Source organism: Megalobrama amblycephala, linkage group LG23 (genome assembly GCF_018812025.1).
Source record: "Megalobrama amblycephala isolate DHTTF-2021 linkage group LG23, ASM1881202v1, whole genome shotgun sequence".
NCBI classification, from domain to species: domain Eukaryota; kingdom Metazoa; phylum Chordata; class Actinopteri; order Cypriniformes; family Xenocyprididae; genus Megalobrama; species Megalobrama amblycephala.
This window is the reverse complement of record NC_063066.1, coordinates 21375630-21399042: the sequence shown is the minus strand read 5'-3', so window position 1 is coordinate 21399042 and position 23413 is coordinate 21375630. Positions and strand designations below refer to the sequence as shown.

General features: G+C 39.1%; 1 protein-coding gene across 3 annotated transcripts; it reads left to right on the top strand.

Moving 5' to 3' along the window:
- Nucleotides 1-5496: 5496 nt before the first annotated feature.
- kdm2ab (lysine (K)-specific demethylase 2Ab) lies at nt 5497-22435 on the top strand. Of its 3 annotated transcripts, none has more exons than XM_048175659.1 (23): nt 5497-5700; nt 6590-6628; nt 7126-7264; nt 8853-8931; nt 9026-9072; nt 9167-9345; nt 9616-9722; nt 10867-10960; nt 11982-12135; nt 12243-12358; nt 12450-12576; nt 12849-13114; nt 13253-13330; nt 13415-13681; nt 14290-14427; nt 14509-14589; nt 14729-14983; nt 16196-16228; nt 16363-17276; nt 18717-18880; nt 18961-19107; nt 21233-21445; nt 21537-22435. In XM_048175659.1, the coding sequence occupies exons 2-23, from the start codon at nt 6593-6595 to the stop codon at nt 21716-21718; spliced, it is 3816 nt and encodes a 1271-aa protein (XP_048031616.1). In that variant the 5' UTR covers nt 5497-5700; nt 6590-6592; the 3' UTR covers nt 21719-22435. The 3 variants fall into 3 exon arrangements, with proteins under 3 accessions (XP_048031616.1, XP_048031618.1, XP_048031617.1); XM_048175661.1 differs by having other exon boundaries at nt 5498-5700; nt 14290-14421; nt 16393-17276; XM_048175660.1 differs by having other exon boundaries at nt 5498-5700; nt 14290-14421.
- Nucleotides 22436-23413: the final 978 nt, after the last annotated feature.

The following is a 23413-nucleotide window of genomic DNA, read 5'->3' as shown; positions in this document are numbered from 1 at the left end:
TGCTATATTTTCACACTTAAAACAATGATTTGGTAATCCTCTTGTACCACTGTCCTCTTTTGTGCTAAGAAATACGTCTCCTGACAGTTCTCTCCCAAGAGGTTCCATTGCTGTCAGCATTAAGTCTGAGAATGATTCAGTGGTCTATACAACAGTTTTAATTGTCAAGAAATTACTTCTCTTTAAATATTTTGATTTGACATACTTACCTGTTGATCAAACATTGCCTTAAACTTACACCAGAAAATTTTTATTTCGTTTTATTTAGTAACTTTTAAAATGGTGTACTCATTTTTGCTAAACAACATTTTATCACCTTGATAAGAAAATCTTAATTTCCTGAATCATTTTGACATGCTTCTTTGGTAAATGATTAAGCAGACTTGCTGGAACATTATATCTCTAAAGAACCCTAACATGTCTTCTAAGTAATTGAGTAATTGGTGACTTTCAGAAGTTTCAGAGGGGGTGTACTCATTTATGCTGTGCACTGTATTAGATGGATTGAACACAATGAAATTAAGTTGTGACAGTGTTCAAAAATCATGTTACTTTAGCTCATTTATTTAAGCTGAACAAGGCAAAAATAACTTTTTTAATGGATGCAAGTCACTCAGGTTCAGTGTGCCTTTTAATAAATTATTATAAATGAAAACAAAATAGGCCTATGTTAATAACTCATGACATGACATTTCTCTTTCAAAACATATTTTTAGCAATACTGTTACATTAAATATGTTTTGAGACTGAATGTTAAAGATCATTGCAAAAATGTCTAATAACAGCTTTGGCTAGCAAATAATTGCACCACACCACATTCACACAATATTTTGGAAAAAATGAATTAGTATGATTTTTACTCATAACAGAGTTGAATTATTATGTAGATTTATTCACAAATTTTATATATATATATATATATATATATATATATATATATATATATATATATATATAAGTTGAAGTTGCCCGGCTACTTTGATGCATGGTGTGCTATAGGTTAGTTCTCACAACGAGAGAACCACCCGTTTTAAACAAACTGCACATAGAGGAGAGTCTGCTGGCAAAAAGAAAACATAACAGGTCATAATAAAACCAGAATCAACACTGGCTTGGCTTGACTTGGCTTGGCAATGATGGCAAGAACTGAGGGATTTGAAATGTTGTAAAAGCTGAGATGGTGTTTTTATTAATTAACAGGTGAGTAAGGTATTTTATTGAACAGATAAACTGCCTTGTGTAGCTCTCCAACAGAGGTCATTGTAAAGCATTGTATATTGTATAGCGCTGCACTGGAATTTATTTTTTAGGAAGTACCTTGTCCATTACTGGGTAAAGCTACCCATCTTAAGCTAGTCAGTTTAAGATCCTTTCCATCTAAACTGGTTATATCTCTTAAAGGTGCCCTCGAATGAAAAATTGAATTTATCTTGGCATTGTTAAATAACAAGAGTTCAGTACATGGAAATGACATACAGTGAGTCTCAAACTCCATTGTTTCCTCCTTCTTATATAAATCTCATTTGTTTAAAAGACCTCCGAAGAACAGGCGAATCTCAACATAACACCGACTGTTACGTAACAGTCGGGGTGTACGCCCCCAATATTTGCATATGCCAGCCCATGTTTCCAACATTATGAAAGGCATTACACAAGGGCAGCCAGTATTAACGTCTGGATGTGCACAGCTGAATCATCAGACTAGGTAAGCAAGCAAGAACAATAGCGAAAAATGGCAGATGGAGCAATAATAACTGACATGATCCATGATAACATGATATTTTTAGTGATATTTGTAAACTGTCTTTCTAAATGTTTCGTTAGCATGTTGCTAATGTACTGTTAAATGTGGTTAAAGTTACCATCGGTTATTACTGTATTCACGGAGACAAGAGAGCCGTCGCTATTTTCATTATTAAACACTTGCAGTCTGTATAATGCATAAACACAACTTCATTCTTTATAAATCTCTCCAACAGAGTAGCATTAGCCGTTAGCCACGGAGCACTATCAAACTCATTCAAAATCAGAAGTAAACAATATAACAGTATACAATACTCACATAATCCGACGCATGCATGCCGCATGCGTGACGAACACTTTGTAAAGATCCATTTTGAGGGTTATATTAGCTGTGTAAACTTTAAGGCACTGTTTAAGGCAAGCGTGAGCTCTGTGGGCATGGACCACGGGATTTAAAGGGGCCGCAGCATAAAATCGGTGTGTTTATAATGATGCCCCAAAATAGGCAGTTAAAAAAATTAATAAAAAAAAAATCTATGGGTTATTTTGATCTGAAACTTCACAGACACATTCAGGGGACACCTTAGACTTATATTACATCTTTTAAAAACATAATCTAGGGCACCTTTAAGTCTAGTAGTGAATATTTTATGAGCAGTAGGTTAACCGTATTCATCCGCACAGTCACACAGAGCCAAAGCACAACCAAAACAATGTTCTTCTGCAAAATGCATGCAGTTTTGTTTTTTAATCGCTAGAGGGCCCAAAGTTACATAGTGTACTTTTAAGATGTTTTATAGTGATGAATGAGGACATACTGCTGTCCTGGATGACATTATATCAGTACTGTGTCATTTTATGACAAGGCCTAAGTGTTGACAATATAAGCATTCAACTGGTTTAGCCTCAGGGGAAGTTAAAAGCCTCAGTAACGTCACCTGTTTAGGCTGAACTGGTGATTTCAGCAGTTTTGTGATCTGTATATTCTTTATGCAAAGACAGAATCATGTTATTAGGAAACACTAACAGAAGAACTTCTTCTTTGGTTTGTATTATGAGCCAAAGACACACATGATGTGTGTATAATCTGAACTCTTGACCATGTGCTGATGGTAAGTGATCTCTCTTTATTAAACACACACACACACACACACACACAGGCCCTAAACCTAAGCTTTTCCTTTGTTTTATTCCTCATTCTCCCATTTGTCAATTTAAAAGAATTGCGTATGATTTTTAATAGACAACTTTTCAATAGACGTGACCTAACATGTGTTCTAACTTTCTCCTGATCTCTTATATGTTTTCGCTGTCTCATAAATATCCATCTTTCTCTCTGTAGAAGAAAATGATGATCATGCTTTGCTGTGTGATTCTGGGGATTGTTGTGTTTTCTTACCTGTACAGCTTCTTTTCTTAATGGTAAGCATTCAAATTAAATATATAGTATTCATATGTAAGAGAAATTGTAAGGTGTGGAGTCAACGGCCTAGTTACAATGAAGTTTTGAATAATGTCCTCCAAAATAAAATTCCATGGAATGATACTCCAGTATCATCATATTATCTTTGGTAAACAAATGAACACAACAAGACCACTGATATGTATTCACAAAAAGTCAAATATATAATGAAGGTACATTTGAAAAGAGAGGCTATATAGTTAATTCAGGATAATTGAAACATTTTTCCCAGTCACCTCAATTTACCTGAATTAACCCTATAAATGTTATTAAAGGTGCAGTATGTAAAATTTTCTGTCCTCTTGAGGTCGCTCGAGACCTATACAAAACAAAGGCATAGCTTGATGACGCCAAATTTAAGCGCGGAAACTTGGGACATGTGGTCTCCACCTCACAGCCGGTGGAAAATATTCAGGATAGGACTCGGGCAGAAATCATGTTCATGGATGCGATTATTAACGTTATTGCAGTATGAAGCAGAGCAGGACCGAGTGTTGTGGGAGCTGAACGAGGCCGCTGGAGCGATTGCGCAACACACGCCTCAGGAGTAGCGGTACTTTTATTATGACACAGTCGCCGGTGCCGCTTCCGCTTTTCTGGTCATGAGTATGAGGTAACACAGCTCTGTTTATCATATTAGATACATTTGAGTGTGTTGAAAATGATATTATAACGTTATTCTGTGCGTTCGCTCGGCGGCTCCTGTGAGACACTGTTACACACTGCAGCAAGATGGATCGATTTTAGAATATCATATTAAATGCTGGATGGCTTGTGTTGATAAATGGCATGCAATTAATTTTAAAACATATTGTATGATGGAGAAAATGTTGTATTACTGTTACTAAAAATAAAGCTGCATCTGATTATGCTATGTTAGCTTCTTCACAAAATAGTGTTTTTCTCTGAGGCACGGTAAAGCATGGTACTCGCAAAAAATCAAGAAAATTAGATTTAAACAATAAGACTGTCTATAAATATATCAAATCAGTTGTTCCCTTGTCTATTAAAACATGTAAATATTAAAGCATCTTTGGTGTTTCCATGGTTTCTACAAAATAAACTGGAAACCGAGGGTAACGCGGGTATGACGCAATTGACAGGCGACTCCTCACACGTCCCGGAGCCTTGGTTAAAATTGCAATTTTCTCACGATTTACAAATAGTTGGAAACATTTGAGATATTGTAAGTAGTTAAGTGAACAAAATATATAACACTGGCCTAGTGGTTTTGGGATATTTTACTACACAATTCATACATATTGCACCTTAAAAAAAATTGCTCTATCTGTGTGCTCCTCTCGATTGTCACTCTTACTATCTTTCAGGCTGAAATGTCCCCGAGACCATGCTCAGCCAGCTCCGCTTATATCTCCTGCTCCTCTTCTCCTCAGTTTGGTCCATGATTCCAAGAGATGCATTTGCTGTGTAGTGCTCTTCTTCAACCAGGCAAACCCCACACAGACCACACGAGTGACTGGAGACCAGCGCCCTCTGCCGCACAACAACACTTCTGCACTGATTGCTTCTCAAACAAGGACAATTATTAAAAGAAAGGAGCCGAGAGATATTTTTTCTGTTTCTTTGTGTTTTTTTCTCTGTTTAGTTTTTCTCATAGTCATATGTCTTATAGTCTAATAGGAATAAAAACTATTATTGTTTGGTTGTATGTGTTTGTGTTGCAGTGTTTTTAACTAGTAAAATACACGTCTTTTGAATATTTCAATAAGGGATTGATTGTTGTCTGTCATGTGTTATGTAACTATCTATTAAAACAAGACATTAAGAAAACGTTTTTGTTGTAATTTGTTATAAGGGCAAGATGTTTAGTCTTAGAAAGACATTTTGTTTGACGTGGATTTAATCCCCAAATGCGACCAATCAGGGTTCAGACACCCTTGGATGTTTTTGAATGATGGCAGGTGGCTTTTGACTCGACTGTTTTACAAGACAATAAATATTATAATGCCTTCGTTTAATCCTCTTCTTGCGAATTGCGGGTAGTTACAGAAAAAAATCAACCAATAAGTTTTCGGATATTATATGCGCCCAACAAAAATAGTCTTTCCACTAATAGGCTGCTATAATTTCACTCCGCAGCCAATAAACCGCCCGTTACAAGCAACAATCCGAACATTTATTGGCTTCCTTCATATAATGAACATACGAGAGGCGTTGACAATAAAACGCTTCCGTGTGAGTGGCGTCGCTCTCGCCCAATCATCTTTCTTCTAATTTGCATTACCGATATTTCATTGGCTGTTGATTTTGGGGGCGTGTCATATGAGTAGATAGTAGTTGTGTGTGTGTATCATGACAATCTGAAAATGGCGGATGAAAGCGGATTGATTTAACTTTATCGTACAAAAATTAAGAATATCAAGTCAAAAACGACACCTTTGCCCAGAATGAATTTGCAGTCCATCGGGATTTTTTAAGCCTGTTCCCACAAAGCGACTCGTCACTATCGGCAGAAAGCGAAAACTGAAGGCTAGGTATTGTTTAAAGGTCTTTTTTGTTTTGTTTCTAGCAGGCTAACGGGCTAGCGCGGCTTGTCAATGGAAATGCTAGTGGATTAGCCGGTTAGCCTCCACTGTTAGGGGCTTGACTTTGCTACTTTAAACTCACCGTATGCTTTTCAGCAACGGAGCCGTCACAACTGAGCCTTTTGTTAAAAATAAGGCAATTTTTAAAGTTGAATTATATTAACATTATTGGTTCTCGGTCAAAAGTAGTGCAGCGTTCGCTCAGGCTAGCAGCTTCAGACTAGTGGAGCTTCAACTGTAATAAATGTCAGATATCTGTCACTGTTCATTTACTTTATGAGTAGCGGATGGAAGATATTCGATTGTTTGGCATTGTAGTTTCGTTGTGATTTATTGTTTCGGAAATGGGAAGTTTTTGGGAAGACAGCGGAGCATTTAAACAGGCTCTGTTGTCTGATTACATCGTACTGCTGATTATAAAAATCCCATCTCAACGCCTAGTGATCAGCCTACGTAGACAGCATTCATCTCCTTCCTAATTCCCAGAATGCTTTTACATAGGCAGCTCAATAGAGTTTGAGACACATGAACCGGTTGCACTTGATTTCATTCTACTGTAGTTAATATAATTTTTCCTTCTGAAATTTAGCGTTTTAGCGTGTCTTGATGACTATATATTCTATGGAGTATAGTTTATGCAACTGTTAAGTAGGTGATCAAGAGGTGCTTTAAAATTAAGTCGTGTTTCTTAAGTGTTGGTGATTGTTTAGTGGTCTTCCATTCAAGCTGGTTTCAGCTGCATTGATTCATTAATGCAGCTATACTCGCTGCACCTGATGCCATTTGTTATGGGCGTCTGCAAGAAACGCTCTTGTAATTTATTCATTCATTTTTTCAGAGCATGGAAGAGGAGAGTTCACGTTATAGCAAACGCCTGGTAAGTTTCACATTTACTCAACAGCTATTATGCAAAGCAAATTGCTGTCTAGGGAACATTTGTGTGTAGTTTAAACCGAGATGTAATGAGGTTATACTGCCGACAGCTGGCGCTCTAGGCCTGACGTCACACCCGAGGGGTTTGTTGATATTATAGTGAACACGCCTAAAGGAAGAGACTGTCAAAACCTCACTCATATGTAATCTCATATGTTATCACAAAGCCTGTGCCACAACAACAGTAAAAATTTTTGTTTAAATATTTGCTTTAAATGGGGATCCACCCTTTCTGATGTTCATATGGCCTAGAAAGTTCTCATAGTGCATCTTAAAGATAGGAAAGTGTCTGTTCACATCAGTGTGTTGTAGTTAAAGATAATATTTTTATCAACGCCTATCTGCCCAGAAATATAAATTTAGCAAAAATGGCCTTTAAATTTCTATATAAATGTGAGTTTTGTTTCCTCAAGCTCATATAATTGTGTATTCCGCTTTCAGCGGACTGGCACACGACGGCGTTACCAGGATGATGGAATTTCAGATGATGAGATTGAAGGGAAGAGGTCCTTTGACCTTGAAGAGAAACTCCAATGTAACCGATACAACTCGGATCTGGTCAAAATTATGGATGGGAAAGGTTCGTGTTAAACCAGTTTAGTTTCAGCACTGACTTATGTGCTGAGTTTTGGTTCCTCTTATTCTGGCTAACCATATTGTGAGATTTTTCTTTACCACTGCCACCTTTGCTTTCGGTTGTGAGGCAGCATTTTCTGTAAAGCTGCTTTGAAACACTTTAAAGGTGCCCTAGAACGTTCTTTCACAAGATGTAATATAAGTCTAAGGTGTCCCCTGAATGTGTCTGTGAAGTTTCAGCTCAAAATACCCCATAGATTTTTTTAAATTAACTTTTTTAACTGCCTATTTTGAGGCATCATTAACTATGCACCGATTCAGCGCACGGCCCCTTTAAATCCTCGTGCTCGCTGCCCCCCGAGCTCTCGACTATAATACAGTGCATGAACAATGTTCACACAGCTAATATAACCCTCAAATGGATCTTTACAAAATGTTCGTCATGCATGCATGCATCGAATCATGTGAGTGTAGTATTTATTTGGATGTTTACATTTGATTCTGAATGAGTTTGAGGCTGTGCTCCGTGGCTAACGGCTAATGCTACACTGTTGGAGAGATTTATAAAGAATGAAGTTGTGTTTATGCATTATACAGACTGCAAGTGTTTAAAAATGAAAATAGCGACGGCTCTCTTGTCTCTGTGAATACAGTGATAAACGATGGTAACTATAGGCATATGCAATTATTCGCTAATTATGTTTAAATATGTAGATTACTTTTACTATTTATATAAGCTGCTTATACTATTTATGTAAACTGCTTTTATTTATTTTCCATTGCAACTTTAAACAGGTCTAAGGAGTTTGTTGTTTTCATGTAGCCTTGGCAACTAGCCTGAATAATATGCACATGAAATGAAACTTGTAAACTCACCTCACTGATAATTGATTGGTTGATTTGCCGAAAAAGGCCATTCGGGATGCTCTCTGTCTTACATGCGCTTCGCACACACACGCAAGGTCTCTCTCTCGCTCCCTCTCCCTCTCTGTCGTGCACGCGCTGGTTTGAAACACAGTCTCTATGCGCGCTCTTGCTCGCTCGCTCTAGATTCCGGGAGATTTTAACTAATTTGCGGGCATCAGGGAGCCGCTATCAATATGCGGGAGACTCCCGGAACTTCCGGGAGACTTGGGATGTCTGATCATGTTATTATGGATCATGTCAGTTATTATTGCTCCATCTGCCATTTTTCGCTATTGTCCTTGCTTGCTTAACTAGTCTGATTCAGCTATGCACAGATCCAGACGTTAATACTGCCTGCCGTTGTCTAATGCCTTGAACATGGCCTGGTATATGCAAATATTGGGGCAGTACATATTAATGATCCTGACTGTTACGTAACACTCGGTGTTATGTTGAGATTCGGAGGTCTTTTAAACAAATGAGATTTACACAAGAAGGAGGAAACAATGGTGTTTGAAACTTACTGTATGTCATTTCCATGTACTGAACTCTTGTTATTCAACTATGCCAAGGTAAATTCAATTTTCCATTCTATGGCACCTTTAAATTGTAAAAATAAATAAATAAATAACTGATTTACAGCACATTTAGAGATCCAAGTTAACTATGTATGGTGTTCTTTGCAGACTTCACCTTGGAGTACATCCAACAGGAGGGACTCCGGGACCCCATTATCTTCAAGAAAGCAGATGGCCTTGGCATAAAGTATGGCTTACTTCATCATGCCAGATTGTACAGCTGTTTGCTCCTCTTTATCATGTGAAACTTGTCAACCCTTAATATTATCTGTCTTTCGTAGGATGCCTGACCCAGACTTTAGTGTCAGTGATGTGAAATTGTTTGTGGGTAAGAAGAAAAGTTTTTGCTCTTCTCACACTTTTAATATTTTTAGTATCAGTGACAGCTGTTAATATTCGCGCCCCTACCTTTACTCCCATAGGCAGTCGCAGGATGGTCGATGTGATGGATGTGACCACTCAAAAAGGCATTGAGATGTCAATGGGTCAGTGGAGGAGATACTACGAGACGCCGGCATCTGAGCGCGAAAAGCTGTACAATGTCATCAGCCTTGAGTTCAGTCACACAAAACTAGAGCATCTAGTCAAGAGACCTGCCTCAGTACGTGCACACTCAAATAGTGGTCAATTTTTGCTGATTAATCTGTGCTAGTAACAGCTTTTAAAATGGGTGGATATTGACAAAAGTGAAAATGAAATCGGCTAATAATGTTTTTTATTATTATGGAGGGTTATAGAGTGCATAATTATGAATTCAGGTTGTGATAAAGACACAACCTGAACTCTTACTGCATGAGCTCTTCTCAAACAAAAATGCCTTTTTGTGTCTGTGAGAACAGTTTCTTCACGTGTTGGCTTGTGTTTTCATTAGGTTGATATGATTGACTGGGTGGACAACATGTGGCCACGTCATCTTAAAGAAAGACAGAGAGACTCCACGAATGCCATTATAGACATGCAGTACCCTAAAGTACAGAAGTAAGTTTTCATTTTGTTCACTCATACAAGTAAGGGTAAATCCATGGCTAGCTGTGATTTTAAACTATTTTAATGTATGACGTGGAGGCAAAGAACCGTCCAACGCAAAGCGGAGTGCATTCAGGTAATTTAATGGACAGCTAGTCGTGGATTATCCCACTCATACCACGGTCATTTGCCAGCATTGACAAGTTAAAGCTGATATTGTTTTTTGCAGTGGAATATTTCATCGGAAGGGTAAAAATGACTGTTATTTTTGCCAGTTATGGCTTGTTAGATCTAGCATTCTGCCTGCTTTGAATCAGACACTGATGTAGTTCAGTAAGGTTACATTTATTTTAATGAATTATAGAGAGAGAGAGATGTGTGTGAATTACCTGCATTTGTGCAGCGTCTCTCTCTACTAACAATGAAGCTGTGAGTTTAATTCAAAACCAGTGAATTTATCCCTTTGTTTCTGAGAAATATAATGTAGGGAAGCAATGGCAGCAGTGTCTCTACTAATAGCGAAACTGTAAGTTTACCTACTTCAAGAACCACACGGTTATTACTTCGCTGGTGAGAAATGTTGTGTAACTTGTAAGTTGCTAAACTGTTTTACTGATTAATTCATTAGAGTGCTGACAAAACGTTTCTGTGCGAGTGTGTGTCCGTACTATATCTGTGCACGTTTGAGTGAGAAAGAGAGCGGGAGAAAGAGTATGCGCTTTCAGGAAATAATAAAACATTGTGTCAAACCATGACCATGATTTGTCGTTTTCATCCTATTGTTTACTATATTTAATTGCTTGGTCAGTGTCATTGTGGTGTTTGTTTCTTATGCGGTTGTAGGCTGTAAGAACCTTTTGAAATAACTGAAAACATTTGGCAAAGTGATAAGGAACTGCAATGCGGTCAAGACCTGCCTAGAACTACTTTAGCTGTGCGTTTCCCTGAAAATAATTGCACACCTTAAAACCTTCATCAACCAATCAGATTCAAGCATTCAACAGCCCTGTAGTATAAACTGTTTTAATCTTCCAGCCAATCAGAAACGAGTATACGGACATGGTGTAATTCCATTTAAACATTTTTTGTTTTAATACTAGGGCAATATAAGCTTGATTTGTGAAGATTGTTCATATCAGTCATGTGTGTTTTTCAGGTATTGTTTGATGAGTGTTGAGGGATGCTTCACAGATTTCCACATAGACTTTGGTGGCACATCAGTCTGGTATCACATCCACAAGGGAGGGAAGGTGAGTGGTGTCTCAAAGGTACAACACTATGTAATGTGTGCTGACTGAGTTCAGAATGAAACACTAGCTCACTCCTCACTGAATACTGTACAACATTAACGGAAATAGTATGTGAAATGGAATCCAAAATGTGGTACTAAATATTTCAAACAGTGTTACATTACATTGTGACCTCAACTTGATTAAGAAAGCTATCATGACTGTAAATATTTAGAGTCCAGTGGTCAAGCTGGAAATGAAAGGTCAGGTACAGCACATTGCATTGTGAGATATGATATTGCATGCAGCGTGTTCTGTTGTATACTGCATATTTTGGCAATGTAATAGGCCATCTGGGTATTCTTGCATATTGATAATGCATACGCAGCATACATTGCTAGCAAGCTATTCCAAATATACACTATGGTTCAAAAGTTTGGGGTTTAGGTTGGTAATGATTACAATACAACAAAACAATGCAATTTGAATATATCAATGTAATTTATTCCTGTGTTGTCAAAGCTGAATTTTCACTCCAGTCTTCAGTGTCACATGATCCTTCAGAAATCTTTCTAATATGATTTGATGCCCAAGAAACATTTGTGATTATCAATGTTGAAAACCATTATGCTGCTAATATTTTTGTGGAAACTGATGTATCTTTGATGAATGTAAAGTTCAAAAGAACAACTTTTTTTTTTTTTTTTTAACTGGAAATCTTTTGTAACATCATAAATGTCTTTACTGTCACTTATTATTCACTTTAAAAAAAAACTTACAGACCTCAAACTTTTAAAGGGTAGTGTAACTAGAGATTCTTGCTCTCTTAGCACTTAAAAACCATTAAATGTGAGAGAATCTTTTTCTTTCTTAGCTCTAATTGCTGTCGAGTACTGTATGATTGTTTTTTTTATCTGTCTCTCCCTGTCAAATCCTCTTGTTTCCTGTAATTGCAGCATTTATAAGCCTATGTGTTAATCTATCCCTCTGGTATTTTATAATTACCTGTCCCTATTGACCTTGTTGTGCTGAATGATCTCAGGTGTTCTGGCTAATCCCACCCACACCTCAAAACTTGGAGCTCTATGAGAACTGGGTGTTGTCAGGGAAGCAAGGTGACATCTTTCTTGGCGATAAAGCCACCGCATGCCAACGGATTGAACTGAAGCAAGGCTACACATTTATGATCCCCTCAGGTACACATGTGGAATCTTATGATGCTTTAGCTAGGAACATCGCTGGGTTTTCTGAGAGTAAACCACTGTTTGTTTTTTTTTATTATTTTTTTTTATTTTTTATGTAGGGTGGATCCATGCAGTGTACACTCCGATGGATACTCTGGTGTTTGGGGGTAACTTTCTCCACAGCTTTAACATTCCCATGCAGCTCAACATTTACAACATTGAGGACCGCACACGGGTGAGCACTCATACACAATCACACGCTTGATTATTCCACCTTTACCCATTTGTATACTGTTTCCGACCGTCTCTATGGTTTATCCGTACAGGTCCCTGCTAAGTTCCGCTACCCTTTCTACTTTGAGATGTGTTGGTACGTGTTAGAGCGTTACTTGTACTGTCTGACCAACACGTCTCACCTCACACCTGAGTTCCAGAAGCACTCACTGGGCATTGGTCAGTACACATCCATTTTATATATTGCTGTGAATGTATACAAGAACGCATCAGTTAGGGGTGTAATGGTACATATGTCAGTTTTGATGATTGTTGATATCTGCACACAGAAGTTCCTCATGGGCAGCGGTTATAACAATGCTGCATTAGTTCGGTACACATGCGTGCCAAACCAAAAGACCCGTAGTAAATATTCGCCCTGAAAATATGTGTACCATTACACCCCAACATCAACCACAATTAAACTGGCACGTCTGTTTTGTGCTTCACAGGGCTGAAGAAGGAAGATGTGATCAAACAAGAAGGAGTTGACGGTGATGCAGGAGGTGAAGAGAAAGAGGATGTGGAGGTGAAGGAGGAGCCTGAGGATGAGGCAGCACTCACTCCTCCCGCTCGTCCAGGGGTGAAAGTTCACCTGACGCCATTTGAGCTGGAGGGACTGTGGGAATTACTGCATAAGTTGGAGGATTTGCCAGCACACAAGAAATGTGTTCCAGCAGGCATCAGAAATGCTCCAGCACTGCTCAGTGACATACGGGTACAAACATAAAAGCCATGTGGCCATAGAAATATTGTTGCCTTAAAAAAAAAAAAAAAAAAAAAAAAAAAAGCACATGCACATTTATTTTTTTTTTTTTTTTTTTTTTATTTCTTTTCTTTCTTTCTGCCCCAACAGAAGCTGCTAGAGGAACATGCCAATGATGACCCCAAATTGTCTTACACTGGAAAACCAATTGTCAAATGGCCCAAAAGGGTAGGTTATTCACTTGTTCTGTGACCACTGTCCTTACAGCACAGACCAGCAAGTTGAAGTAAAATGTATTCTGTGTATCTGCAGCCCTCGTGGTATCAGCCGCCACCGCCGCCTCTGTCTCTGCTTTACCGCCCACGTGCTCCCGGTTCAGGCCCTGTGTTGCCACCGGTTCCTCGGCCCGTGAAGCCGTCTTCCTCCATCTCAGCTCTGAGACGCAGGCGCGTACGCTGCAAACGCTGTGAGGCCTGTCTGCGCATTGAGTGCGGCGACTGCAACTACTGTAGGGACATGAGGAAGTTTGGAGGACCTGGCAGACTCAAGAAGAGCTGTGTTCTTCGACAGTGTCTTGCAGTGAGTATCTGTGTTCAGTGTTAGTCATTAATGAAATTACTGATATTACTGAAAATTTAGTTCAAGTTTTGACCATTACATTTACAGAAAAAAAATTTGGGTCAGTAAGGTTTTTCCTTTTTTTTTTTTTTTTTTTTTTGCAGTAACATTAAATTGATCAAAAATGACAGATAAGATGTATGATGTTACAAAAGATTTTTAAAAAATGCTGTTCTTTTGAAAATACAAAAATATGTATCACTGTTATCACAAAAATATTAATCCCCTTAACTATTTTCAACATTGATAATAAGAAATGTTTCTTAACCTGCAAATCAGCATATTAGAATAATTTCTGAACGATCATGTGACACTGAAGACTGGAGTAATGATGCTGAAAATTCAGCTTTGATCACAGAAATAAATGATCTTAACATATATATTAAAATAGAATTTAAATTGTAATATTTCATCATATAACTTTTTTTTTACTGCATTTACTGACTTTAAAAAATACATATAAAAAAAATCTTACCAACCCCAAACGTTTCAGTGGCATAATTGTGCACATTGTCAATTAAAATTCAACAAAAATTGTTTGTTGTATCTCACACTTGTTCTGTTCCTAGCCGGCGCTACCTCTTACTGCAGTATGTGCCATATGTAAGGAAGGCTATCAAGAGTCTGAAGACTTTGAGTCCGTCCAGACGCTCATGGAATGCTCCGAATGCGCTCAGATCACTCATCCAGAATGTATAAAGGTACATGTACGTGTGTATCCCGCATCTCAATTTTATGGAATTATAGGTTATATGTACTGTTATGTTAATGCCACTTGTATATTGCAGGTACCCGGTGAGGGTGTTATCAATAAGGACCTTCCCAGTTGTTGGGAGTGTCCAAAATGTGTCCAGGGCAAGAAAACAGAGGTATTCTTTCTGCTTTTGGCAGCTGACCTTTTTAAATCGCAACGTCATTTAGTTTTAACAGGCCTTTGCTTGAGTGACTTCACAGATAATTAGATCTGAAGACTAATTTGATAGTGACTGTGTGTTTTATTGGTATTAGTCTTCCAGTAGTAGTGACGAGGAGACGGCGTCCAACGGCGGTCGCTTGTCTGGTACTCCAGCTAAGAGAGCATACAGAGAGGGAATTGGGGTGGGGGGCTTGCGTATAGGGCGCAGAGGTCGCCCGCCCCTCTCCACCTCCACCCCGCCTCTGACCCGCTCCAGACGGCAACCGCCCCCTTCCCAGAGACTCCTGCTGCAACACCAGCAAAACAGGAAGAGAGCAGGGGCACTGGAGTTACAGCTCAGGAAAAGAGTAAGTATTCAAATGTTTCACAGATATAATGTAAAGTTGCTTTCCATTCATTACATTCCCTTTCATCAGATTTGGAGATACACTATAGCCGCATTTCCATTGCAAGAACTTTCCTCAAAAACTAGGAACTTTGGGGTGGTACTCTGTGTGTATTTTGACCGCAGGGACCAGCGTCTAAATGAAGTTCTGGGTAAAATTTCCCCCTCAGAAAGTCCCTGCTCACAAGGTAGTACTCTTTTAAAGTTCAGGAACTTTCGGCAGTGGAACTTGGGTGCTGAACATGCTGATTGGTTGAGTTCATGCACCATTTTGATTGGTTGACTCGCACGCAGCATTTTATTTCAACCACCATTTTTAAAAGTCTGTTGTGGTGCATGCAGTAAGAGTTGTTTGGTATTCGAATCCATAATGGATTTTAAAAATGTGACCAATGGACCGACCACGAGGTATAGGCTTTAAGCGAAATCCAGCGGGAACTGGAAAGTCGCGCGCAGTCCTACATCACCAGACTAATCTTTACGGTACTTTAGACTGCTTTGGAAACGCAGACAGCAACAGGTCTGGGGGAAAAAGTTCCTGGGACAAATTATTCCAGGTAATATCAGTGAAAACATGATTGAAAAATGAGTCTCTTATGCTCATCAAGATTGCGTTTGTCATCAAAAATACAGTAAAAAGAGTACTATTGTGAGATTATTACAATTTAAAATAACTGTTTTCTATTCTAATATATTTTAAATTATAATTTTTTCCTGTGATGGCAAAGCAGAATTTTCAGCATCTTTACTCCAGATTTCAGTAACTTGATCCTTCAGAAATCATTCTAATATGCTGCTCAAGAAACATTTTTTTTTTTCGGTCCATCGTCGTCGGTCCATCGGTGGTATTTTTAAACTTTTTAAAGTTATGGTTCCGAAACTTTGAAAAAGTACTACCTCGTGAGCAGGGGCTTTCTGAGGGGGAAATTTTTACCCAGAACTTTTAGACCTTGGTACACACAGAGTACCACCCCAACTTCTTGGAAAAAGTTCCATCGGTGGAAACGTGGCTATAAAGGACTCTGGTTGGTCTAATGCTCACTTCCTGTCTAAGTGGGTGGTTCTTGGCCAAAATAAGCTGCAATGTGGATCAGGCTCTCTGATGATTGCCAAACGCCTGACGACATCAGTCTAATGTAATGCTGCATGTCTGATTTCTTAATTTCTGTTGCAGATAAAATTGGAAAGGAACAAAATCCTCCAGTCGGTGAGTGTTTTGAGCCTATAACATCTGCTTCCCTCATCGCAGCGCATCTGTAATCATGCTTATGCCATTCTCACGTGCTCTCTCTGTCACTCTCGGCTGTGCTTTCGTTCTCTCTATTTCTGTCTGTCTCTCAGACCCGTTCGTCTGTCTCTCTTTCTCCAAAGCTCCTGCGTCAGCGGAGTCTGGAGAGAGGGGGTGTAATCAGAGCAGGACCCGGCCGGAGCATTTCCCGTGGCCGAGGGATGTCATCCTGTCGCGGAAGAGGGGTACGACTACGTGGCGGTGGCAGAGGTGGAGGTCTGAGAGAAAGAATGGAGACGGAAGTAGAAAGAGATGATTCTGTGGAAGAAGAACAGGAGGAAAGGAAAGAGAACGGACAGTATAATGGTAAAGAGAACCGTCCTCAGAGACGAGGCGGTAAAGCGGGTGAAGACGAGAACAGTGACGGTCATCGAAACGGAGAAAGCGAGGGGAGCAGTGAGGGAGGGGAGCCGACTCCGTCTGATACTTCTGTGGTGCTAAATGATGATGTCAGAGGCCAGGGGTCCTGCGTCACGGTGACGTTACAGCCATCGAGAGGTCGGCGCGACCCAAGCGCCATTGTTCCCAAATTGGAAGCCAACTTGTCTTCTAGAAGCCTTCCGCAAAACCACAAAGCCCTGCTCCGTCCCCCATTGCGAAATGGCGCCCCTCGCTCAGACAGTCCTCATTCGCCTGTGGACAGATTGCACCTAAACAAATCACCTCTTTCATCATCACACACTCTGACGAGGAGCACATCGAAACACTCACACGTGGTGCGGAGTCTGAGATCAAACTTTAAAGGCTCCCCTCACCGGCTAACTCGAGAGAGAATTGGGAAAAAAGCTCGATCGGAAAGGGCAAAGTCCTCCGACTCCTGCCCCAGTTCCACCTTACGGCCCTCGCCGGAGCAGAACGGAGGGAACGAGCCAGGCTGGGAGAGAGAGGTTTGGGTGTCCGTGTTCCGCTACTTGACCCGTGCAGAGCTGTGCGTTTGCATGGCCGTTTGCAAGAGTTGGTACAAATGGTGAGTGCACAATCAACGCACATCTACCTGTTCCTGTGGCTGTGTTACAAAATGGAGCTACCTTGTTTACCGTTTACATAGGCAGCTTCCTTCTGAAATGGCATGCCAACTGAAATGAAAATGATTTTGGGTTTCCTAATTCCAAAAACCTAATAGAAGTTCTCTCCAGGTTTGAAATATTACTGTTGTATTATTTCAGTGTAAAATAAAAAATTTGAGTATTTACTACAACAACAACAACAACAAAAACCTTCAGGAAGCACTTCTCTTTTGTTGATAACAGCTGATTTATAAGTATTTCCCATTACATGTTTGGGAAGATGGTTGGTGCATGACCTGCTCTGAGAGGTTGAAATCATGTGTAAAAGAATACAGTGATGTGCTTTACTCAGAAACACAGTGCATATCTTTAATTAAACACAGCTGTTGTGATTTGATAATTGCAGTCTTTTTATTAATTGTGCAGTGTTTGGAGTTTCAACATTTCTCTTGTTTTGTCAGCCAAGAGAGGGTTTGGATTTTTGTGGCAGTGCATTCTGTGATTACCTTCATCATATGTATATATATATACCTTTAAAGGGTTAGTTCACCCAAAAATGAAATTTCTGCCATTAAGTACTCGCCCTCATGTCGTCCCAAACCCGTAAGACCTTCGTTTGTCTTCGCAATACAAAGATATTTTTGATCAAATCCGAGGGATTCTGATCCACGCTTGGGCAACAACGACATTGCACCTTTTGTGGTCCAGAAAGGTACTAAAGACATCATTAAAACCTTCGATGTGACCTCAGTGGTTTAACCTTAATACTATGAAGTGAAGACAATACTTTTTGTGTGCAAAAACAAAACAAAAAAATAATGACTTTATTCAACAAATTCATCTGTCCCCTGTCATACTGCTACTCTATTTTCATTGCAGAGCTTCAATGTTTACATCCGAACGGCGGCTCAATATTGGTCGCCTCTGACCACATGAGCAGCACGATGCATGCGTGTGATGCTGATGCAGGAGCCAGTCGATACTGAGCCGCCGTTCGGCCGTAAACACTGAAGCTCTGCAACTAAAACTGACAGGGGACAGACGAATTTGTGCGCAAAAACAAAAATAACAAATTTATTCAAAGTATTCTCTTCACTTCCTATTACGGTTGAACCACTGTAGTCACGTTAACCATTTTATTGATGTCTTTAATACCTTTCTGAACCTCAAAATGTGCAATGTTGTTGTTGCCTATGTGTGGATCAGATACCCTCGGATTTCATCAAAAAATATCTTAATTTGTGTTCTGAAGACAAACGTCTTATGGGTTTGGGACAACATGAGGGTGAGTACATAATGGCAGGTGAACTAACCATTTAAATGTTTCCAATGGAGGCAACTCAATGTTTTGAAACAAAGCAAAGGTATGTGTTTATTTTAATACTGTGGTGTTGATATAGGGGCTGTGACAAGCGTTTATGGACGCGGATCAGTCTGAGCCAATGCCGCTCTATAAGTCCACAGGCCCTCACAGGCATCATCAAACGGCAGCCTGTCACACTGGACCTCTCCGGGGCCAACATCTCCAAGAAGCAGCTCAGTTGGCTCATCAATCGCCTGCCAGGTACGTGTTCGCACATTCCCACTGCGTCTGTTTTAATGCACAGTACTATATAATATTATAAACGGTCTGCTCTCTCACAGGCCTTAAAGATCTGGTGCTATCAGGGTGTAATTGGGCATCAGTTTCAGCACTGAGCTCTCCAAGCTGTCCTTTACTGCGCTCTTTAGACCTGAGCTGGGCAGACGGAGTCAAGGACGCTCAAATCAGGGATCTGCTGAACCCACCAGGTAATAAGTCATTTTTATTCATTACGTTTTCCTGTACTTGAAATTTTGTGCTGGTACATTGGCTGGCTTAGGCCTGTCATGGACAGGTGACTCCCAAAGCTTTTCATATTCTGTGCGGTGGTCACTTCACAACTGTGACACATTTAATTTTTTCACTGAGTCCATATTTGTCCCCCTAAACTGATTTCAAGTGTTTTTTTTTTTTTTTTTTTTTTTTTACATTTATGAGGGTATTTTTTCTAACCTTAGTAGATGTATGCATCATCTTTTGTCATTGTTACATTTCATGAATAAATTAAATTAAAATAAGACACTGTTATTAGTTAAATCAGGATCAACAACCTATCTTTGCACTTGCAGAAGTGGCACTGAAGTTGCATCTGAAGAGGAATTTGGATGCATTTACACAGTTTAATGCAACTCAGAGGTGGCTTGCATGCATTTACAATGGCATCTTGTTTTAACTGAATATTTAATTATGAATTGGTAATTAAATATTAATTTAATATTATTAAATAACCCCTAGGTGATAGTGATAGGAATAGTTAGAACTAGAAGTGAGGAGATGGGGTGGTGGAGGGATGCTGATAAACTATCAACGAACAGAGGCAAGTCTGCTGTATATGGGTCATTGACGAATACGATTTTTAAAAGTGTAAAAAAACATAATGGAGATATAATTAATTTTGAAGTTTTATTAAGTGTTAATGAGATTGTGTGTTTTTTTTTTGTTTTTTTTAATAATCAATTAACACTGCATTTGTCATGTTTTACAAGATGGACAAAATTTGTCACCAAAAGTCATTCGGTTTAACCAAAATTTCGGTTTTACCGAATGACACTTGGTTATACCGAATGAGGATATTTTCAAAAAATGCTAACAGGCTGATATCTAGTTAGCTAAGTTAAAATATTACAGCATTTTCCATCTTTTAACAGCGTTTGAACCGAATGACCTGATGTTTCGGGACATGCGTATGAGAAAGTGAAAACATGAATTTTTCAAATAGTTAAGAGAGTTGGTTAATTTGCTTCACAACCATTTGGTCCTTTAGAGCTGTCTGAATGATGTCACATCCTGTCACATGATACTGACTGCATGACTTAATCCAAAATGGTCCCTTTATATTGGTTACTCCGAATGACATCAATGAAATTCATTTTTCCAGACATTCTTTCTCAGAACAAAGCAACGACTTCTACACATAATTTTAATACCATTTTGCACTGTTGATATATGATGTTATAAAATCATGCCTTTTGGATTCGATAAGAGATCTAGTTGTACTACCTTACATACTTTGGATGTCATATCGTTTTTTATTGGACAAAAAAATGATCTATCATGTCATTGATCCATATATGCCTCTTATTGTTAATTGAGTTGATAGAACTGAATGCTCTCCACTCGTGTTAATTAGGTTTATTATCTGAGCGTGTGCCTCCTGAATTTTAATAAAACATTTTGTTCAGTCATTTAATCATTCATTAAACTGATAAACAGAACGTGGATTCATTCAGTAATGAAACACCGCTGTGGTGCTCAGAGACAAAACAGATCTGCTGTGGGTTCATTTAGAAATTTTAGTTGACAAAGCAAAAACAGAAATATTGATAATTGTGTGTAAAATGTGACTTGCAATGTTAACTTATTGTTTATCAAGCTCTATTATAAAATCAATGTGACACTTGCAGTCATACTGATAATTAGGGAAAATGGCACTCTTGCTTATGTAATATTGCTTAATTATATAATTCGATATAAATATTAGACAACCGTGAAAATGACTAAAAACGCCTTATGAATGCCAGGCCACTAGTTGGCGATGTCACTTTAAGAAACACTGTGCTCCTATGGACTGTGCGCTTAATAGGCTTGTGCACCGATGTCATGTTTTTATAGTTTACACGAGGCAGTAATTGTATCGTTTCCAAAAACTTGCACTTAAAATCCTGTTTTCAGACGTTTGCGTTTTTCAGGCCCCTAAAACGCCATTGTCGTGTAAATGAATGGCCAAAATGCATAAAGGTTTCCATTTTTAGTTGAAAATGGTGTCATAAACGGCTTCTAAGACACAGGTAGAAGTGTAGGGGTGCATGATATATATCTTCTGTGTGTCTGTAGGCAGTGATAACCGTTCCCAGATGAAGAATATGCAGTGCTTGTGGCTGTGCGGTCTGGAGGTGACTGAAGCCACGCTGAGGCTGATCATCAGACACATGCCTCTGCTCACACGCCTGGAGCTCTCGCATTGTCCCATCACAGATGGTGCTCTCAACCTCCTCAGCGCAGTGGGCTCCTCCACACGCAACACACTCACACACCTCAGCTTAGCAGGTAAGCAAGTACACATTAACCTGCTTATAGCTGCCAACTTGGCGACATGTTAAGCAAAAATGATTTCTTCCCTGTTTGATGTCGTCATCAGGTTGCAGCCGCCTGACAGACCGATGTCTGGTGTACCTGCGCCGTTTGTCCTGTCTGTCCGTACTGGACCTTCGCGGCTGCAAAGGGGTCTCGCGGCAAGCATGCGAAAGCTTTATCTCCGAGCTGTCTGTCAATGCCCTCTACTGCCTATCAGATGACAAACTCATCCAGAGGATATCGTAAAAGCTGCCCTTCTCAGGGAGAGAGAGAGACTTTGTGAATATTTGTGTGACTGAGAAGGAACGCAGAGTCCGTATGTGTGTGTGTGATGGGTTCTGGAGGTCTGTAGGTAGGTTCTCTGTTTGACAGAGGACCAGGTTTCATGTATAGCGGCTTAGGAGGGAGGAGCTCAAAGCATCCAGGGTGGGGCTTATGTATAAATGGATCTGGGCGATGAGTATCCTTTTGTAGTTAACTATTTCCCTTTGTTCTGTGTATACACAAACACACTGCAATTGGCAATCAGATCGGTTCTCAGGCCTGTCATGCCATGGGCTCTTCTATTAAAGAGATCAACAGGTGCTATTCCTCTACAGTTTGTTTTCTATTTCAGAGCAGCTTGCTGGCTGCTTTAAAACCTTTGATTCTACTCTGATCCATTGTCACCTAGACACAGATTCATTTATCCTTAGTAGTGTGGAGGTTAGCATTGCATTTCATTTTCTTTTCACCCATCCCCTTACTTTAAATGTCATTTTACTTGAGGAATACCTTTTTGTTCTTAATTCCTCTCCCTCCTTAATACCTGAGAGTATAGAGATATATAAATATATAAACACCCTTGTGTAAATGTATTCCTCTCCTGTAGTAAGACAGAAAAATCTGTAGCATTATAATTATTTTGAGAAACTTTTTCACTTTTTTTTTCTTTTTCAAGAAAATAAAAAAAGAAGAAAAATATGAGCTTGAATTGATTTGAATAAGTGAAAATGCTGACAGCTGAAGTTTTGTTGAAAATGTTTACATTTGTTCTTAGTTAACCAATTACATGTGGGATTACTGGTTTCTAGTTAACTTAAAATACTGGATATAAATTAATTTGTTTAGTGGCATTTAAGACCTAGCTTCTCTGTGTGGTTTGTAGTCATAAAGTTGCACTTGGATTAATTTGATCCTGCCAGATCTCAGACTTCATAAATCCAGCTCACCACAGTCTGATGCTGAATGCTGATAGGTTACATGTTTAGTTCTCAGAAGGGTTTATGTACATCCTAATCTGATGCAATCTGATCTCATGAAGTTTATGAAAACAGCATCATAACATTCTAATTTTGTCTGGTCCTAAATTACTTCATACATTCAGAACATGATAGCGTCTGATGTGTTTAAATTCAGCACATGATCCTGCTTGATCTTAGAAGGGTTTATGAATTCACCACATGCTTGACTGAACAAGTTTTTAAAATATATTTAAAATGTTATTTGGTCTCTGATAAATATGTTTCTGATGCTGTCTGATTTTAGTTAGGTTGAGTGCATGATGCTGGCTAATCTCAGACAAGTTTATAAATTCAGCTCAAGGTGCTGTCTGATCTCAGATGAGATTATAAATTCAGATCAAGGTGCTGTCTGACCTCAGCTGAGTTTATAAATTCAGCTCAAGGTACTGTCTAATCTAGGATGAGTTTATAAATTCAGCTCAAGGTACTGTCTAATCTAGGATGAGTTTATAAATTCAGCTCAAGGTACTGTCTAATCTAAGATGAGTTTATAAATTCAGCTCAAGGTGCTGTCTGATCTAGGATGAGTTTATAAATTCAGCTCAAGGTGCTGTCTGATCTCAGACAAGTTTATAAATTCAGCTCAAGGTGCTGTCTGATCTCAAACGAGTTTATAAATTTAGCTCAAGGTGCTGTCTGACCTCAGATGAGTTTATAA